The 19,671-nt window shown below is 40.7% G+C and overlaps 2 protein-coding genes across 2 annotated transcripts in view; one reads left to right on the top strand and one right to left on the bottom strand.

Annotated features, from left to right (window-relative positions):
* The first annotated feature begins 1,437 nt into the window (after positions 1 to 1,437).
* shisa3 (shisa family member 3) lies at positions 1,438 to 5,490 on the top strand. The gene is made up of 2 exons (XM_032528695.1): positions 1,438 to 2,211; positions 4,289 to 5,490. The coding sequence occupies exons 1-2, from the start codon at positions 1,941 to 1,943 to the stop codon at positions 4,870 to 4,872; spliced, it is 855 nt and encodes a 284-aa protein (XP_032384586.1). The 5' UTR covers positions 1,438 to 1,940; the 3' UTR covers positions 4,873 to 5,490.
* A 1,667-nt stretch (positions 5,491 to 7,157) lies between these two features.
* Positions 7,158 to 19,671, bottom strand: part of atp8a1 (ATPase phospholipid transporting 8A1) — a 107,831-nt gene continuing 95,317 nt past the window's right edge. Inside the window, 4 exon segments of the mRNA XM_032528693.1 lie at positions 7,158 to 9,640; positions 11,763 to 11,854; positions 13,118 to 13,210; positions 13,548 to 13,636. Coding sequence (XP_032384584.1) covers positions 9,543 to 9,640; positions 11,763 to 11,854; positions 13,118 to 13,210; positions 13,548 to 13,636 — 372 coding nt within the window. The 3' untranslated portion in view covers positions 7,158 to 9,542.

Genomic DNA, 19,671 nt, shown 5'->3' with positions numbered 1-19,671 from the left:
ATTTCCTGTTTTAAATCCTTTTAGTTTAAATGCTGGTGTAGCAGCTGTCCGGCAGCCTGCAGGCCTAAAAGTTGGCCGCACCACATGGGGGCGCCACATCTATAGGTTACAAACAGAAGAGTTAATGAATGGAGGAACGAACAGACCTGCTGCTGATTAACAGAAATATTTTTTTCTCTCCCCGTTTCAACAGGCCAGGTAGTTCGGTATTTTCGCTTCTGTGTAATATCAAAACACGTGCAAGTGCTTAGTCGATATTGTGTCCAGACACCAAACCGAACATGGCTGTATAAGCTGATAATGAAAGATTTATAGACCTGAAGGAATGGTCTGAATAAAAACACTGATAGGCTGATACAATAACCTTTAAGTGATTTCCATTAACGACCGAATCAAACATTCACAGAAAAAAACGGAGCATCTAAATGCAATGTCAACAGGTTTGTACATTTTTCTGCAAAAAGTTTCAACTTCCTCTAAGTTACTTCCTCCTTGAATTAGCCACAGCCTAGCCCACATATGTAGGTCTATTCACACATGCATTAAAGTGAGCCTGTTACTTTCACTGAACAGAGGCGTTATTGGACACAACAAGTGAGAAGTAGGCTGTGATGATTTAGTTTAGTTTATTTATTATTCAGGAGGCTACACTTTCTTCTTTTTATGACAGAATTAGCATAGAAGGCTAATTTTCACCTGCAGTACCTGGACAGGCAGCACATTAAAAAGACACTCCAAAGAATACAAGTTTAAAAATGATAAAGGCTAAATTAAAAAAGGAGTCATAACGTCCACAAACTGAGTCAGTCAGGTCAGTTAACAGAACGATATCTGGTATCTAAGCTTTTGCTAACAGGAGGTTATAGCAGACCAAGCAGCCTACACCTGTATTACATTTAGCAAAGGTGTGCATTATTTCTTATGGATTCAACTTTTCGTTTTTTTAGACATTGTTTGGTCTTAAATGTAAAACATGTTTATATCCTAATCATCTGCACTGCGGGTCTCCTCTCGGCACAATGAGCTCGTTAAGATCCTGGATGCGTGTTATTACACAGTCTGGACTGTGGTCATAACATCTACAGCTTACATCTTATGACTTATTCCCTGTCACATGTTGTTCTTAGTTCTTATTCAATCAGTCAGTTTACAGGTTATTAGCCTATGTTTATATGTAATGGTCATAGTTAATATTTAATCATGATCTACAGTCACACATCACCATTGTACACAGTCTACCAGTATCTCCCCTTATCATGGTCATTGTATGTCTGTGAGTGATTTGTATTTTCATGTGTGATATATATATATGTGTATTTGTTGTGTTATGGTTGCCTTGCTACTGGATGCCTAAACTTTTCTTCGGGATGAATAAAGCATCTATCTATCTATCTATCTATCTATCTATCTATCTATCCATCTATCTATCTATCTTTGCGGTTATGGGAATAATCGGGATCGCTGCGACCACTACCACCACGTGAACGCGCACGTCCCTTAAAAGGGGGATTACGTGCGTGCGTGCACAGCTAAAGCTAAAGTCACAAAAGCGGCAACTCTTCAGTGAGGTGGGCGCACAACTTCTGCACAGAACATCAACAAACGACCGCAGGAGCAACTCGACCAGGAACGACAGGAACCAGGAGCAACTTGTTTGACATGTTTGGATGGGAAGACAGTTTAGTGATGATATTATTTAAAAGAAAGTGACAGAAGATTCAATTAGCCTAAGGATTTTCTCACATTGCAATTTGGGAACGGTTTTTGGCTCAAATCGATTTGGATGGTGTAAAGATGACGGTGACATAACTTTACATCGCTGGATCGCCGCGTTTCTCTTTCGGTAAATTCATCTCAATGAAGAGTCTCTGACCCGGACCGACACACGCGGCGGCCCGGGAGCTGAAGCCCACAGGACGTAAACCCCACGGCTTGCCGGGATGGTGCGCCTGCTGAACTGCCTGCTGCTGGGATATCTGACCTGGAATCTGCGGATATCGGACGCACAGGGGGAGTACTGCCACGGCTGGCTGGACGCTAATGGGAATTATCATGATGGCTTCCAGTGTCCGGAGGACTTTGACACCATGGACGCCACCGTGTGCTGCGGCTCCTGCTCGCTGCGCTACTGCTGCGCGGCCGCGGACGCACGGCTGGACCAGGGCAGCTGCACCAACGACAGGGAGGTGGAGAACACCGAGTTTGCAGCCCGTAAGTTTAGGAGTTTTAAAGTTACTTACTTAAAAATGCTGTTTTCAAGGTTCTCCAAAGTGCAGACTTTTAGCAATACTTCACGTTAAAAAAAAAAAACACAGTTCAGTGTTGAATTTGGGGGACCAAACACCACAAATACATAATGTAGTATAAAGTCCTAAATTAACCTAAATGAGATTCTAAATAAAGTAAACAGATGCATACACGTTTAGTGTAATTCATGGCTCATTCCGTCTGATTGATCTTTAACGTTGGTTTGAAGAGGTCAGAGGTCAGCTGAACAACATCAATAAACAGAAGCAAGCAGGTTGCAGTGCCTTGCTCAAGGACACCTCGGATTCAAACCGTCAAACCAGATAGACGTATGAAATTATGAGAAATAAGATGCTATTCCAAAGATTTGGTGCATCCACTCAAACAAGACAGTAAAGGTCTCTTCTGTGGGACAACAAAGGACAACACTTGCACTATTAAACACAACACGTTGAGGACAACATGTTTAATGTGTGTTAAATTGTTTTTCAAAAAAAATATCCCTGCAAAGAAGTAGCCTATGTGGTCTGTTTTAGACAGTTACTGGTGTTTTAAGGTTTTCATGCCTTTCCAACATTATTCCACAGACGTTTCCAGCACCTTTAACTCTCAGCTTCTGTGGCTTCATTTTGAACTGAACTCACTGCAGATTGCTGTCAGGATAAAAAGGAAATCTAGAGGCCTTTTTGATGGTCTGTCAGTCACTCAACAAATGTTTACAAATTATTAAGCAGAAAGTTGCACAAACTTGAGTTAGGATAAGTCGGATCACAATGCAGGAATGTATTCAAAAACTTTTACCACACAAGCTGGCTTATTGTGCTGCCAAATACTAAACACATTCACTTTGACTTTGGATTTGCCAACTTAAGTAATCACAACACAATGAGGCAGCCACTCATTTTCTTTGGCTTCTATAAACCTCTAAAAGACTCAGAGTGTTACATTAACCCACTGTTAGTTGTGAAATCGTAATAATCAGTCACTTTAACTCTCAACGATGTCTTTTTTCTTTAAAAGTTTTCTTTAAATTTCCCGATCTGATAAGCTATGGGGGCTTTGACTGAATGGACTGTGTGCTCACAATTTCCTATATTTTCCCTATCAAAATAAACATTCACTGATTTCCTCCCAAAGTGCAAATGAGCTTCACAGTGTAACGTGAACTGTTTGTGTTTTCCACCAGGAATGTGTCTGCTAGGTTTTGTTAATAATTCTATGAAGCACTTGAAAGAAATTATCTGATTAGTATCCCAATTCCAGCCACCATAAACAGCAGGACAGGTTGCAGTTTTTTTTAACCCTAATTCTTACTTTAACAACTCTATAAGCACGACATACACATTTATAATGCACTTCGGTGTAGTTTTAAGCAGATATGTGTTGAATGTATTAATGTTAGAACTCCTAAGCAAGCATCCATGAGTGGAGGCTGCTGTAGAGACAGAAGATAGTTGTAATCATTACAATAAGGCTGCAACCAACAATTGTTTTCTTTGTCAATAAGTCATAATTTTCTCGATTTATCAACTATAAAATTTTGATCCGTGTTTTCCAATGTCCAAGATGACATTCTCAAATGTCTTGTTTTGTCCCCAACTCAAAGATTTTCAGTTTACTGTCATCGAGGAGTGAAGACACAAGAAAACGTTCACATTTAAGGAGCTGGAATCAGAGAATCTTTAGCCTTATTCCATAAGAAAGGACTCACACAGATTAAAGGATTATCAAAATAGTTGGCGATTAATTTAGTAGTTGACAACTAAATCGACTCATATTTGTTTGTATAGTGCTATTACATGTTAAATAGGGGCGTTAAAGTAAAGTGTTAAAAATAATGTATTTTATTTTGATTTCGACGATTTTCAGCTGTTCAGTTTTTTTTGCATCTTCAGGGCAGCGAATATAGAAAATCAGAACACCAACTATGTCGGCTGTTTTGTTACATGTAGACACATTACAATACCCCACAGATTTCTGTCCCATCAAGGTGCTTCCCATAATTGATCCTAACCTGCCTGTGTGTTTCCTCCGTCCTCAGAGCCCATCTACGTGCCCTTCCTAATGGTGGGAAGCATCTTCGTCGCCTTTGTCGTGGTCGGCTCTCTGGTGGCCGTCTACTGCTGCACCTGCCTGCGGCCCAAGCAGCCGACCCAGCAGCCCATTCGCTTCTCTCTGCGTAGCTGTCAGGGCGAAACCATCCCCATGATCCTCACCTCCGCCCCCCCGAGCCTCCGCACCCCATCGCGACAGTCCAGCACGGCCACCACCAGCTCCAGCTCGGCTGGCGGCGGCAGCTCCATGCGGAGGTTTTCTCTCGGAGGTCAAGGGCAGCAGCACGGCTGCCTGGTGTCTGCCACCGTCTCCTCGTCAGCCTCCACCCCCACCCAGTCCCCTCAGACTCTGCCTCCACCTCCACCTCCACCCTACACATCCCCACCAGCACCCATGTCAGCAGGCATCCAGCACTCGTTGCCCTCCACCCACACTCAGCTACATCTGCACCAGTCCTCCATGCCCTCTCACCCCTCTCAGAGCTTCCTCCTGCCACAGCAGTACTTCTTCCCCCTGCAGCCCGACGCCTTCTCAGCGGCCAAAGGCTTCACCGACTTCGGACAGAGCTGACATGCCCCCAGCAGGGGAAATAGAGGGAATACTAGATTTTTACACAGTTGGCTTTGAGCCTGCGAGGACAGACACACTACAACACAGCTGGTGGTGTTTGGGTGGAAGGCCTGGGCCGGCTGAACGGACACAGAGAGTGCGACAGAGCTGCAGGGCCTGAGGCGCTTCCCCCTTCTGCATCACAGGACACATCAGAGATCAACAGACCTGTTAGAGGCAGCAACAGTTTTGAATCTTGTGCACTTTTATTTTATATTGTAAACAGACCTCATTAGCCTTATATTTTATTTTTTTACACGGGCGGTTTTTCAGTGTGACAGCTCACAATACAGACTCAGATCTTACACATGTATCACAAACCTTCCTCAAGAAACAAAAAATCTGAAATACTGCACAGGCCAACTCTGAGCATTGTTTAATATTTAGAAATAGATGTTGGAAACCAGGGAAATATTGTTTTTTGACAATCGCAAGGACCTCTGAAAGAGTGGAGGACTTGATACACAAAGGACATTTTATTTAGAAGGAAATGGACTTTATAAGATGTTGTACAGGGTTTATACCCAGAGTAGGGTTGTCATATTGATTTACAGCAAATAAAAATGTTGTCTCTCAGTACCTTCTGTGCACGGATATATATGAGGTCTGTGAAATGATATTTTTGTGCTCTGAAAGAAGACTCATCACCACTCAGACAAAAAAGGAAACCGGAGCGGTCGGGCCTGCACAGCAGCTCACTACCTGTCGCCCATTCTTGCGCCAGACTTCACAGCAGGAATGCAACGCTGAGATCAGTCATTGTCAGTGTTCAATGAGCATGGCATGGTCACAGCGTTAAAAACAACTCGCCCCAGAAATAAGAGGTTTAGGTTGCACCAACAGGTATAGCAAAATCTCCACAAAGACAGTTCTGTTCTCCGGTTATCTGACTGTGACATAGGCTCGGCAATCAGTGCGTCGTGAAACCTGCAAACTGTTCCGTCTGAGGACGTCTGCTGCAGGATTCAAGTCTGTGCCGTTATCACCGGACAGTTCAATCACCAAAAACAACAACTTACTTGACAGATTTTAGTGTTAACCCCTTCAGGTCTTGTTCATACTCATGGCTGTTAGAACGAGCTTCAATACTCACATTCCACGCTCTGCTTATAAAAAGGAAAATACAAGTTGTGAACAACTTTTGATGACATTTCCTAAATCTTTTGGATAGGTATGTTTTTATATCTTTGCCAGTCCTCGAAAGTTTCCAGTTTTTTTTCCAAGTTAGAGTCCTGATTATTACTCATGCTGAAGGCTTTTACTTTATTCTGTCTTACAGATTTTCTAGAAATTTAAAAAAAATGTCTGGGTCTGAAACTTCTGAAAACATTTTTCACATAACAAAATCAATAAAGTATTTAGGCGATCACAGACTGTTAACAGTGTACGCTAGCGATGTAACAGTTTGTATTTTGGTTGTGTGATAATGAACTAACACGCTAAGACAATAACTTTTCGATCACCAATCAGCTGGAAATTGCACCGAGACAGAAAACACACCCCTTAAATTCACCAGCAGTGTATTCGTCACAGATGTTAGCACTGACCATGATTTCTTATCAAAAATGAGCCTTTTTGGCATTATTTCTCTGTTAGCAGATCAGTTTGACATATTGCAGTTATGGAACAAGAAGAATCAAATTCAAATATACGTAGATAAACCATCTGCTTGAAATTACTTCTGATTGACTTCTTGAATGAATTGAATTGAGTTTAGTTAGCCACATTGTAAACAGATAAACCTGTTTTTCCTCCATTATAGTTTTGGTAATCTAGCTGGGTCTTTTGAAAACATACATGTTATTCTTTACTTAGATACTGTAGTGCCAGAGAGGAGAGGGGGAAGACCTGCAGCAAAGGGCCCTGGGTCAGACAGTAACACTGGGGTAGTAAGGAATCTCTACCCAGTGAGCCGTTTATAAAAAAAAGAAGAAAAAAAAGCTGTTTTTTCTTGATTTATTGTTTGGTCTACAAAATGTAACTTGAGTCACTTAGAATTAATCTGGGATTTTATCTATACATGAACAGGTTACTGTGTGATTGGGATCACAGACAGTGTAAGGTCGACTAAACGCAAACTGATGTTTCTCCCTGCCTTTTCCTGTTTAGGTTCCCACTGTACTATTGTCGCCACACACACACACACAGAGCACAAGACGACAGTGATTACACACGCACACCGCACAAGACGACAGTGATTTCCACCCTGCAAATACGCAGAATAATGAGCAATGATGTTCACACTGTTCCTCCATGATTGTAAAGTTTATTTCAGTAGTCCTTCATGGCAGTAAAAGACAACACTTATAAGTTTGCAGTCCCAACATGCAGAACAATCATCGAACAAAATGACGGAAAAGAAACAAATATTAAAAAGTAAAGTTAAAAGTGCGTTTTTTTTCTCTTTTGTAAAGTGATCAACACTTGAGGGAGAATCAAAGTAGTACAGTTAAATATTTCAGAGAACAGTTTGTGTTATCCATTCATGCAGCCCACGACTTTCACAGACAACAACGTGTTTTTGATGTTTTCTGGAAAAAGAAAGCAACAGTCCAAGCCTTCCACAACGACGACATCCACATTCAGCGGTTTGGAAACTTTTGACAAGATGACGACCAATTAAGTTTTAACACTAAAGACCAGCAGAGAAAAAATAATCACTAACCCTCACTAAAGAGCTTTCCTGCAAAGCAGAAGTACACTACATAAAGAAAACAAGTTACAAACATGTACACTCAAGAGAAACCAAATACTCAAATCAGACAATACCAGATGTCCAATACTGGAAAGGTACATCGAGTGCATTGTGCAACATCTCTTGTCGAAGCGAGCTGAGCATCAGAAACTCCCACAGTCAAGGTCGAGAGTTGGAACACACACACACACACACACACACACACACACACACGCACGCACTTTTCCCATACGGGCCATGCATCAGCACACAGTAGTACAACATAGCTATATCTGAAGTCGTGCAGACGGACAACTGGAGAAAGCTACACACACACACACACACACCCACACCCACACCCACACACACACACACACACCAGGAGACACCAGAAACTCCCAGTCTCACATAGAGGACACAGACATGCAATGCATAAATAGACGTTATCAACAGTAGAGGTGTAACACACGCACGCACACGCACGCACACACAGCACATGCACATGCAACTAACACACACTCGCACACACCGTCAGAGATTTGATCTCCCACAGGGAGAAGAAAGCAATCACACAGACATTAAGTAGTCAATTATAAATAAAACAAGCAACAATATTAATATTAATAATGACAAGACATGTAAGAAAGCTCAGTTTCCTCGTTCGATCTACTCTATCCTGCCCGTTTTTCAGATGAAGAAGATAAAACAAAAAGTTACAGACAGTTCAATACAAAGCCAGTCAATGCAAAATTCATACATTTCCAATATAAAAATACAAATCCACAAAATAACTATAGAGACAAAGTAGTTTCGATATTGTCGTGGAGTTTTCCTGGCTAATATTTCTCTCTCCCTTAAGCTAATGGCACTTATGTTAGAAGGATAAAAGCTAAATTTGAAGGGAAACACTATCACCACTGTAAGCTCCAACAAGACCATCGGAGAGCCTCCCGTTCACTTCTGCAGGAACAAATCTTAGTTTATACGTGAGCCACATGCACTCGGTCGTTTTCACATTGTAAAAGTGCAAAACTGTGGTGGAGAGACTGATTTAAGTCTTCAGTAGGTGTGTGTGTGGAGCACTGGTCTAAGCTAGCTGGCTAAACTATTCTTGGCTATCTTTGTCTTCTATGAAGGAAAGGTTCTACATAGGCACCGTTGTGATTGTTGAGACAGGAGTGATGTGTGGAATGCAATTATTTGTCGAGAGCAATGAGTCTGCTGTTAAAACGGTGGAAACAGGACCACAGTGAGTTGCGGGAGGCGACTCATAAGCAAAGAAATAAAAAAAGGAAAAAAATAAATAAAACCAGGGACGATATCTATATACTTAAAAAAAAAAAAAAAAGAACATTTTGAAAGAAACACGGATGAAGGCATGAGCAAATGTAAGGCTTTACACAATAGATGCATCCTTAAGTGCAAAAAGAAAATATTACAATGTGTGTTCTGAAGTGGTCCGTTTAGTGCTGGAATACACTCAGGAGTGTGATTACATTTGGTTCATACTTTTCCGAATTTCACTAGTACTTGGAAGATTGTATATACGACTGCTCTTTGGCAATCTTTTACATGTTCAAGTCATCTAAAACTTATCATAGTCCAGTGTTACTTCTTTAATAACAGTGTTTAGGAGTTTGATAATAATTTATTCTAATGATTTAGATCATTTTCAATAGAGGAGACGTTCACATCAACAAACTGAGCGAGAACAGTGAAGAACTTCAGACCACAGACTGCTAAGAAAGCACAGTGCTCATCATGTCTGCTGGACAAAATACTACAGCTGAGAGTGAACACAATTTGTTTTGTTCCTTGTTTTTTTCCCTTTTACATAGACACTCAGTCCACCTCCAAAAATCCCCTCAGTGCTGGAGGCACACACTCACAAGCTTCAAATATCGCCAATAGAAACGGCTGTTGTGGCACCCGATTGGCCGACCAGAGGGCCGGCGGCTCACCACTCGTTGGTCCTCTGTTTGGTGGTGTCGTATGCTCGGATGACATCCGACTGAGACACCACTCCGTTCTCGTCTTGAGAGAAGGCGTAGCCATCTGAAAAAGGGTCGAAGCAGTTAATACTGTGTACATCGGTGATTCATGTCAGAAAAAAAACTACTTAGAACGTATAAAAACACCCACATAAAACAACTGAATAAACTGAATAAACAAATAACAAAACACAAAACTTAAAGTAATAGTTCAACATTTTGGGAAATCTGTTTAGTCACTGTCTTGCCCAGAAGATCTCATGCCTGTCTGGTAAATATAAGGCTACAGCCAGAAGCCAGTTAGCTTAGCATAAAGACTGAAAACAGGGGGAAACTAACCTAGAAGCTAACCTGGCTCTGTCCAAACGTACCAAAATCTGTCTGCCAGCATATCTAAAGCTCAATGATGATTATTAGGTTATTATGCAGCATACCAATTGTTTTTGTTTTTTGGGCAATGGAAATGTAACGCTAATTCTACATGAGTGTCACAAACTAGGGCTTGGCTGTAGTTTCATATTCATACAGAGTGGTCTTCTTACTCTTGGCAAGAAAATGAAAAAGCATATTGACAAAGTGTCACACTATTCCTTTAAAAAAATCATATGATGAAAATGATACAGTAAAAAGAGTTAAAAAAAAAAAAAAACTAATCACAGCTCCTCCAAAAGTTGTATCTGTAGTATGACAGCAGCCCTGTGATCTAGCACCTAAACTTTCCTACAGGGTTTCTTTCTGACCTTTGACCCCTGACTCACCTTCAGGTGTCAAATGACTCGGTCAGTACCTGGAGGCCAGCGGGAAGTTCATAGGACCCCGCTGAGACGAGTGCATTGTGGGGGAATAACAGCGCAACATTTCATCATTTCATCTTTATCTCGCTCTACTGATCTCAACTCAGGACACACCACGGGGCACACGAGGGGAAGGACAGGAAGTCAACAACCAGAAAGAGAGAGGCATCTATCAGGGAGCTAGAGGAGGCTGGCAGTTTTAAACGGGGTGAGGTTTGAATAATGAATAATGGAATTACAAAATTTAAAAAAAGATATCACACAACAACCGTCTCATCCCGACCTATGAGACAAACAAAAAAACAAACTGATCAGACAAAAGACAGAACAAAAGAGAGAAAATAAACAGAAAACCAAACCCATGCTTAGAGTATCACTGGAAAGTCTCCACTCTATCAACTGCGTTTTACTGTTGATACGAAAGCTATACTTCTTTACCCGACTATACACTTAGTAGTCAAAAGTAAGTCTTTCTTGTTGTTTATGCAGGGCCTAATCGAAATTTCAGTTTTTAAGTAGTTAGCAGCTGTCTGTGTTAATACTGTAATCCCAGCTGGATAATAAACGGTAAATAATACTAACATTATAAATCGTACTAAGCCTGTCTGTGAACCAGCTGCTGTAATTTGCCACAATGTTTATTATGAGGGAGGAGGAAAAAATATCTTATTACAAAGCTTCAACTGTAACATTAATCCTGTCTAAATGGGGCCTTAGATACATTAGTGTTGTCTTATCCTGAACAACCAAACAAGAAAATCAAATAGAAATATATCTACGTACTGTACATTGGAAGGAAGAAAAAAAAGTAGGCGAAATGTAAATAACAAAATAAGAAAACAAGATTCTGACAAATTCTTCACTGTCAACTTTCAGTACTAGTACTAGTTTTTGACACTTCAGATGATAAAAAAAAAGTAGTGAGATTTGATTTTGAGCACTGTCCATACTGTATGAATCATGTCTCTATCTCGCCATGACAATATCTCATTCAACAGTTCTCATATGAGCAGTTTGTGAATGTTAAAGATGCAGGGACATGTGGGGCTGCTTGCAGACACAGTTACTCATGTGTGTTTTATGCATCTGGTTAATGCAGAATATTTATGAAGAGAGGTGAGATGAGCGGAGTGTTACTGCCTCCGAAGACGAAGGTTTTAGAAATACAGTACGCGTCAGAGGAAGAGTAATGACGTTTGATGTGTTCCCCTGATGAGGGAAAAGAATTGGAAGCAGATAAATCTAACGCGGATAAACTGAAGTCTTCTTTCATTCCTTGGGGTAAGAGATAACTGATGCTTCCATCTTGAGGCCCGTTTATTAAGAAAGGCAGTAAGAGAGAACAAAAAGACAGGAAGAAAGATACAGACTACAAAATATTTTGTAACTTACGGAGCAGGTTCTGCTGCATGGAGTCAGACCGGTACAAACTGACTGTGCTCTTCTTGAAGACGTTCTTTAGGAGCTGGGCCCTCTCCGTCAAACTACACACACGCGCACACACGCGCACACGCACACACGCGCACACACACACACACACACAGAAATAGGCAGGGTGTTAGCAGCATGCTGAGCACCACAGGCAAAATTAATGAGCCATACGTTAAGCTAGTGTCCCAAGCACCTCCAGAGTGGATGGACCTGCCAACTGCTCTACCTGCTGGTACAAACACCATGTACAGAGACAAAACTCTCCAGGCACAAGGGGAAAGAACAAAGAGTGTGTGTGTGTGTGTGTGTGTGTGTGTGTGTGTGTGTGTGTGTTCTGTGTGTGTGGTGTGTGTGTGTGTGTGTGTGTGGAGAGTGTGAGAGAGAGAAAATATTTGGGACAACTTGCCGGCCAGTTTAATAAAAAGCTTGTGAATGTGTGTATATGAGTCCTTTATGCATACATACATATATGATACATATCAACAACACATCCATGTATCTGTGGTTTTTGTGTTCTACAGGTGTTTCTGTGTGTGTGTGTGTGTGTGTGTGTGTGTGTGTGTGTGTGTGTGTGTATATCCGCAGCCTGCTGGGTCTGGGACAGTGGCCAGGCTCGGGGATCACTTTCAGCCAGCAGGAGATCTCACACTGATCTGCTCCATGTTGATTCCTGCTGCAGGCCTCAGGACCCGAGAGCAGAGCAGACCTAGTTCAACTAATACCTTTTTATAATATATTTCTTTAATATAGGAGCTCATAAATGAGCCATTCACAATTCCAGAGAAAAAAGGGGGGCATCCACTCTTATGACATGATTACTGACATTACAGTCAAACTCCTGCAATTTAGCAGCAATTTTAAGATTTCACTCTTCGCCATAGGAATATTGTTGGCAGCGGAGCCATGAGTATTTGGGAGGTTACAGATGATTCTTCCTCCAAGCTGATGTGGAGAATTTGTCAAAAATGCTTTTTATATACACACACAGTATATATATATATATATATAAAATACTGTAGCTCACCCTTTTGCAAGTCTGTGGTATTCGGTTGCTTATTTACACAATATTTGCTATTGAGGAAGCTAAACGTGGACCAGGTAATTTTGCGTAACTGCAGTTTAACTTGCATGTGTTATCACTAATTATAGCAAAAAGGAAACAAAAAGAACAAACTGATCATTTATGTCCCATTATTTTTAAATTAGGAGTTCATTTTCACAAGGAAAATTAATTTTCCACATCCACTTAGAAACAAAACATTATGTCAATAAATGTGAAATGTAGATCTAAAGAGCGAGAAGTGAAGTAACTGTACCTCTTTCCATGCACCACTGCTCCAGGGTCTTTGGATAAAGCCTCGAGCTCCTGCACTTCATCCACCAGGGTCTTGAAACACACCTTCTTCACCCTGTAAATTAAACAATATTTAGAACAAAATCATAATGTGACAGATGCTTTAATGTGAAAGCACCTTCCTAAACTGACTTTAAAAACCCCATTGACAATTTCAAACTGCTTTGCAAATTGCTCCTGACACCTTGCGTCTGCTGTGGGCTGATGTCAACCAGACACAAATATTTCCCATGAAGCAGTCACAGAATATATAAAAGCTTGACTTCCTTGAAAGACAACATTTTGGGGAAGGGATTTTTTTTTTCAGGAGACAGGAGAGATTCTGGAGGAATTTCCTGTATCGGAAGTGTATTAGAGTGATGATGAGCGAGGAGAGCGCAGAGAAGACTCACACTTTGTAGGTAACGTCAAAGACCAGCGAGGTGACTGGGATGAAAACCAGGCCCATCCAGAAGACCCCCGAACAGAACATCATGTCCGCCTGTCTCACACACACACACACACACACACACACACACACACACACACACACACACACACACACACACACACACACATCACTGTAGACAATGCAGAGTTCAACACCTGATCAGATGAAAAGAAGAGCTCTTTAAAAGAAGAAAACACCTGATAAAGAACAGCACGTATTATCCTCTTTTGTGCCTCATGATGAAAAACATACATGACAATGGCAGCCCAAAACAAACAGTTATATTGTGGAAATAAAGAGGAGATGTCTCCATATAACCTGCTTAAAGTGGGTTAATCCTCTGTGACTAAATGATACCATGATTTTGTATGGATCTCCAGCCCTTCGGGGCGGAGGAAGTACCTGTGAAGCATTTCAACAGTGGTATCTCTTTCACAGGAAAACAGCTACACTCTTTTGCACTGTTGAGAGCTCCTGTCAATATCTCACAGAAGACCGAGGACCGGGATCAGAGGTGCTTTTAATGATACATTCAATAGAACAGCCACCAAGTGGAAGAGAAAGAGGTGTGATGAAGTGTTGTGAAGAGCTGTAATTATCAGAGTTTAAGTTTAATACTTCATTGTTCCACTTTCAATGTTTGTGGAGAATGTCCACATAGAAAGCCACAGAATCGGAATATCCAAAACTCATTAGCCAAGTCTTTGCCAGTGGGTTTCGATGGGTTGCAAAAAGCTAAAATAAAACAATTCAGATATTTAAATTAATTCATTTTCAAAAACAAATTCTGTGTGATTGCATTGAAAAACTATTCTGAATACTAATACCAACTAATTGCCATAACATGATCCTTTAAACAAGGTTTGTTAAATTATCCACAAGATCCCTGAGGTTCTCTGTTGACTAAAGATTTTTCGATCACTCAATCGACAGAAGAATAATCTGCAAGTTTTTTGATAACATTTCATTATTTAGGTATTTTTATAAGCAAAAATTTGAACATTCTCTAGTTTCTTTGAGAATTTGCGCCTTTTCTCTGTTGAATACGATAATTAATATATTTAGCGTTTGAATTGTTGTTTCGGAAAATAAGCAATTTAATGACATCCTGGGCTTTAAGAAATTATGATAATTTCTAGCCATTCTAACAGGATGAGTCTAGAGATAGCTAATGTCGGCCAAGGTTTATGACCAAATAGCCGCGTAACCAATGACATTCACATCAGCCTCAGCTGTACTTTGTTTAGTGCTAATGAGCTGATGTTAGCATGCTAACACACTAAACTAAAATGGTGAACATCCACATTCTGTTAACATCAGCCTTTTATAGCATAGTTAGCATTGTCATTGTAAGCATGTTAGCATGCTAATATTAGCATCTGTTGAGCCTAAGAACAAACTCAACGAGCAGCTAACATGGCTATAGACTCTTCTTGTTCAGATTACTGTAATCAAATTCAAAAAGAATCTTTAGTTGCAGGCCTAAACTTTCAAATGCAAACTAATACAAGAAAAACCTGGGGGGAAAAAGACGCTGACCATTTTACTTTTCTGTAATCATTTTGTAATGTAAAACTTGAACTGCCAAAACTGGGCAAAAATACAAAAAAAGGAAGACATTCTTGATAAAAGTGTTCCTAAAATTGTTATTTTTGTCAAAAACATATTATTGTCAGCCAAGTTGACTAACTGAATTTTCTGAATTATAAACAATGAGCTGATGTGCTATATTTTTAAATGCAGTGAGAGATAAACGTTCACATTGAGCATTTGGCAAAATAAGAGACAGAAAGAAAAATTAGACAAATGTGATCCTCACTGAGAAAAGAACACACATTTGGATGTGCTCTAAAACAAGTTAGGCATTTTAGGAACTGCTTCTCCTCCTTAATCTGTCATTCGTTGGAAAAAAACATGCTTCATTGGTAGCAGACAGTCATCTGTGATGATTTAAATTAAAAATCACAAAGCGGTGGCTGGGAGGTTGTTTTGGGTCCAGAGTGGAGAGAAGACAGTGAAGCGTCTTGTGGGGGTGAAACGGTGTTTGCTTTGGCCCGCTGCACTGAAACTATCTGTCATTACATGTCGAGGTGCAAAACCCGCAAACTCCTGCTCCTTGCATTGTAATGTGCCACTTGTTTAAACTGCTGGGGCCCCTCCAGGGTGTCCTCCCTGTAATGTGACACAGGCTGGGCCCTTAGGACACACACACACACACACACACACACACACACACACACACAGAGTGTCAAAACTATCAAACTGCTTAGGTTTGCTCAAATTAGCTAATCTGTTCGCCATTACCTACAAATTGACTTTGATGTCTGACAAAACACTGGGGGGGGGGGGGGGGGGGGGGGGGGAGAGGAAATCCCAAATGACAGGAAATCAAAAATGACTTTTCTCTACAGTTTGAGATGGGACTTGGATGAATAGAGGTTTTATGTGTTGCGCCGGAGGCTGAAAATGTATGAGATGAGGGAAAATTGCAAAGCACGGGATATTTTCATGTCTATTTTTGAAATGATGCAGCCCTGGTGGAAACATTTACTGTTTTTTGGTCGTAAGTCAGTTTAATTATTTTTGCTTTCATCCAATGCATCATGCATGTTAATTGGAGCGTTTAAGCTGTCATGAGAGTCTTTTAAAAAAACAAACCATGGATGTATACTCAGCATATTAAATCAAAGTCAAAGGCTCAAAAAATAAACCATCTTAGTCTTTCACAAGTTTAATCTACAAACCATATTTATATCTCAGTGCACACCTCAGAGACACAAATGTTGAGCATGAGCAAAGTTTATAATAAAATTTAATCATAGTTTCTAAATCCAAACAAATCTGACCAATTACAATCAACAAATGTTTGTCTTCAAGCATCTGGGACGGCAAGTTCTGTGACTGCGAGCGGGCCAACACTGTTGGTGGATGCTAGTGATGCCCCATACCAGGGGGCCTGGGAGCTGGACGGGAGGGCAGGAGAGGACCGAGGTGCAGGGCTGTATTTTTAGGACAAACTAACAAACTTGTCTGGCTGGACAGACAGTAGCGTCCGCTTGCATAGAGTGATGTTTTGACAGGCCACTGACCCCCTCATGGCCACACACACACACACACACACACACACACACACACACACACACACACACACACACACACACACACACACACAAACAGACAGACTAGACACAAGACTAGACAGAAGCTATCGTATTTACACGTCAACACACAAAAACACACTACACTGCTGTAAAATGTATGGTTCTTAATATTTCTACTCTAGAGATGGGTTTCTGGAGTGTCATGGCACCCTAAAGCTACAGTTACATACTGTACCATACAACTCACTCTCTCCCTACTTTTTGTTTTTTTAAATCTTTCATGTCATTCAAATCTGTTATGTTCAAATAAATGTTTAAAACTGCAGAACATGAAAGATACATCTTTACTGAAAGATGCATAAACTTTAGGAAATATGTGGAAGGGTATCGAGAAAACCAGACCAAGTGTTTCAAGCTTTCCTTTCCCAGGAAAGCTTGATCAGCGGAACCAGACTCCTGGTTGATCATGTTTAGGAAAGCCTTTAGTCTCAGCAGTTTGACTTATGTTAATGCCTGCCATTGTAATGGTTAATGTACATTTAGGTAATTCATTACTTCACTATTCACCCTACAGGTCTATAGTATGCTCTGGATTCCGCAAACAAGACTAAGAAAACCCAACTTCATAAAACTCAAGCAGCTGTACAACATCCCAGATCTGCTAATATACAAACACTAGCTTCCTGAATGCACAGAGCTTCTTTGTATTACATTTTGTATTAGGTAGACCGAGAGGAGAAGGGTTAGAATCAGCTGAATCCTGTCTCAGATTTTACTTTGGTCTGCATCTATCCATATTGATTATCCAATTGTCTGAATTCAGCTGACTTAACCAGAAAACACTGCACATGCTGGCTTCAAGGAAAGAAGGGAAATTGAAGATGAATCTTAACATTAGGCCAAATGGCCCCTTATGAGGTCATAAGGGGCGAGGTCACCTCCACTTCCTCTGCTTTGCCCGCCCAGAGAATTTGGCCCACCCATGAGAGAGAGACATCATGGCTTTCAAACGGGCAAAGTGGCAGTTGGTCATGGCCACACCCCAGCCTCCACCTGGGTCTTTCAAAAGTTTAAAAATCAGTAACTTTTTTGATCCCTCAAGGAAGAATAGCTCTGCTATATAATAGATTATTCCAATTATCTCGGTCTTTAGACCATTTATTTTAAAGACTACATAAGGTAAATACACTTAATGTAGGTACACTGCAAATAACAATATTAAACATAAGTGAAAACCAAAGATGTCTTTATTTTAACTATGATGAATTCCCACACACACACACACACACACACACACACACACACACACACACACACAACACACACACCACACACACACACACACACACACACACACACACACACACACACACACACACACATGATCCTTCCTAATGAAGTGCAATACCAAAGCAGTGAAAGGATACCTGACATCGGCTTTTTAAATCTGTGGCTTCATGATAAGGATTACAGTACTTGAGGACCTAATAATTTTGCAACGTACTCTTGTATCCATGTTTCATCCAGCACATTATCAAATGAATGAAGACTGATTCACTCAAATTTAATGACATAAATGAATGACCAATTATAATGTAGCTAGATAAAGTTCCAAAATGGTACCAAAGTTTTCATTAATAAAGATGTCAATTCTATCATTCCTGACTTAAAATAAAATATTTAAAGGACATTAAGCACATTTAGCCAGAAAAAAGACCTTGAACAAAATGGCTGATGAATGAGTGAAGAAACAGGAGATCTTTTTTTGAAAGGAGTTTCTTTGTGATGGGTATTCCTGTTTTGTCTTTTAGTATTAAAAACACACACTAAACTTGTATAACTCAGCTATAGCTAAACAACATAAATCTGACCCTAAAATATAAACTACTCTTTCAAAATGCTTATAAATGCCAATAAATGCATACAAAGCCCAGAGTGTATTCCTGGCACGTTACACATTAACAAACTTCCTAGTAAAATGATTCCTTTCCAAAAATGAATCTGATGCACACTTGTAGAGTAAAAAATACATATGCTGATAAGTACTTGAGTCTAAGTGAGAGTTGCTCCAGTGCAGTTCGCAGCAGAAATTGAACAATAGCAAAAGGTGTGTGTGAAAAGCGAGGCAAGAGAAGGGATAAACTGTGCAGGAGAGAGCTGCGTTGATAGCTGAGGCAAGTAAGCAGACAGCAGGTCAGTGTTACAGAAGCTACCAGAGACATCTCCTGAGGTGAAGCTAAGCTGCTTAGTGTGGCAGATTACATGGCATGAACACAATAATCTCACATTTACTTTTGATATCTGTGTCAGACTTTTATGAGGTGCAAATGGGATAAGTCAGTTTTGGGAGTACCTGTGAAAAGCACACTAGCTGTTTTAGTATGTTCTGTGGAGGAATCCTGCACCTGTCTTGTCAATTGTCCAAAGAATATTTAGCTTGACATTGATGAATGCGTTCACATGAAGCTGAGCACTGCTTAACGTCTCTTGTTAAAGGCGGTGAACTGGGTAGTGAGTGAGAGCAGAAACAGGAGGAGAAAGGAGTTCTGGTGTCTGTTATGTTGTTGGCCCTCAGGCAGATTTTCGACTGGCAGGGAGCGGGGTGGGGGGGAGGTGAACAAAAAGAGAACAAAGAGGAAAAAGCTAATGCAAAAAGTAAAAGAGAAGGCGCCAAAGCACACAAATATTTCAAGTACACATTGAAGAGGTGAAATATGTGAGGCTACAAGGTCGTGGAAGCTGAGATTGTTGTCTCTGATGCATTCTCAGGTTTCTGAGAGACGTGTCCTTGTTTGATGAGGTACTGGCATCCCAGAGTTGGGGCAAGGGCGTAGGGTTACCAACCAACCACCCACAGGACACCCTTCCTATCTTCAGTCAAGTGCTGCAGGCCGTGGATGAAAGCACCAGACTTCACGTAAAGGAGATAGAGTGAAGCTAATATACCCACTGCGTATTGTGTGTTTGTGTGTGTGTGTGTGTGTG

This window comes from Etheostoma spectabile, chromosome 10, assembly GCF_008692095.1.
Source record: "Etheostoma spectabile isolate EspeVRDwgs_2016 chromosome 10, UIUC_Espe_1.0, whole genome shotgun sequence".
In the NCBI taxonomy this organism is placed as follows: domain Eukaryota; kingdom Metazoa; phylum Chordata; class Actinopteri; order Perciformes; family Percidae; genus Etheostoma; species Etheostoma spectabile.
This window is presented reverse-complemented; position numbering and strand designations above follow the sequence as displayed.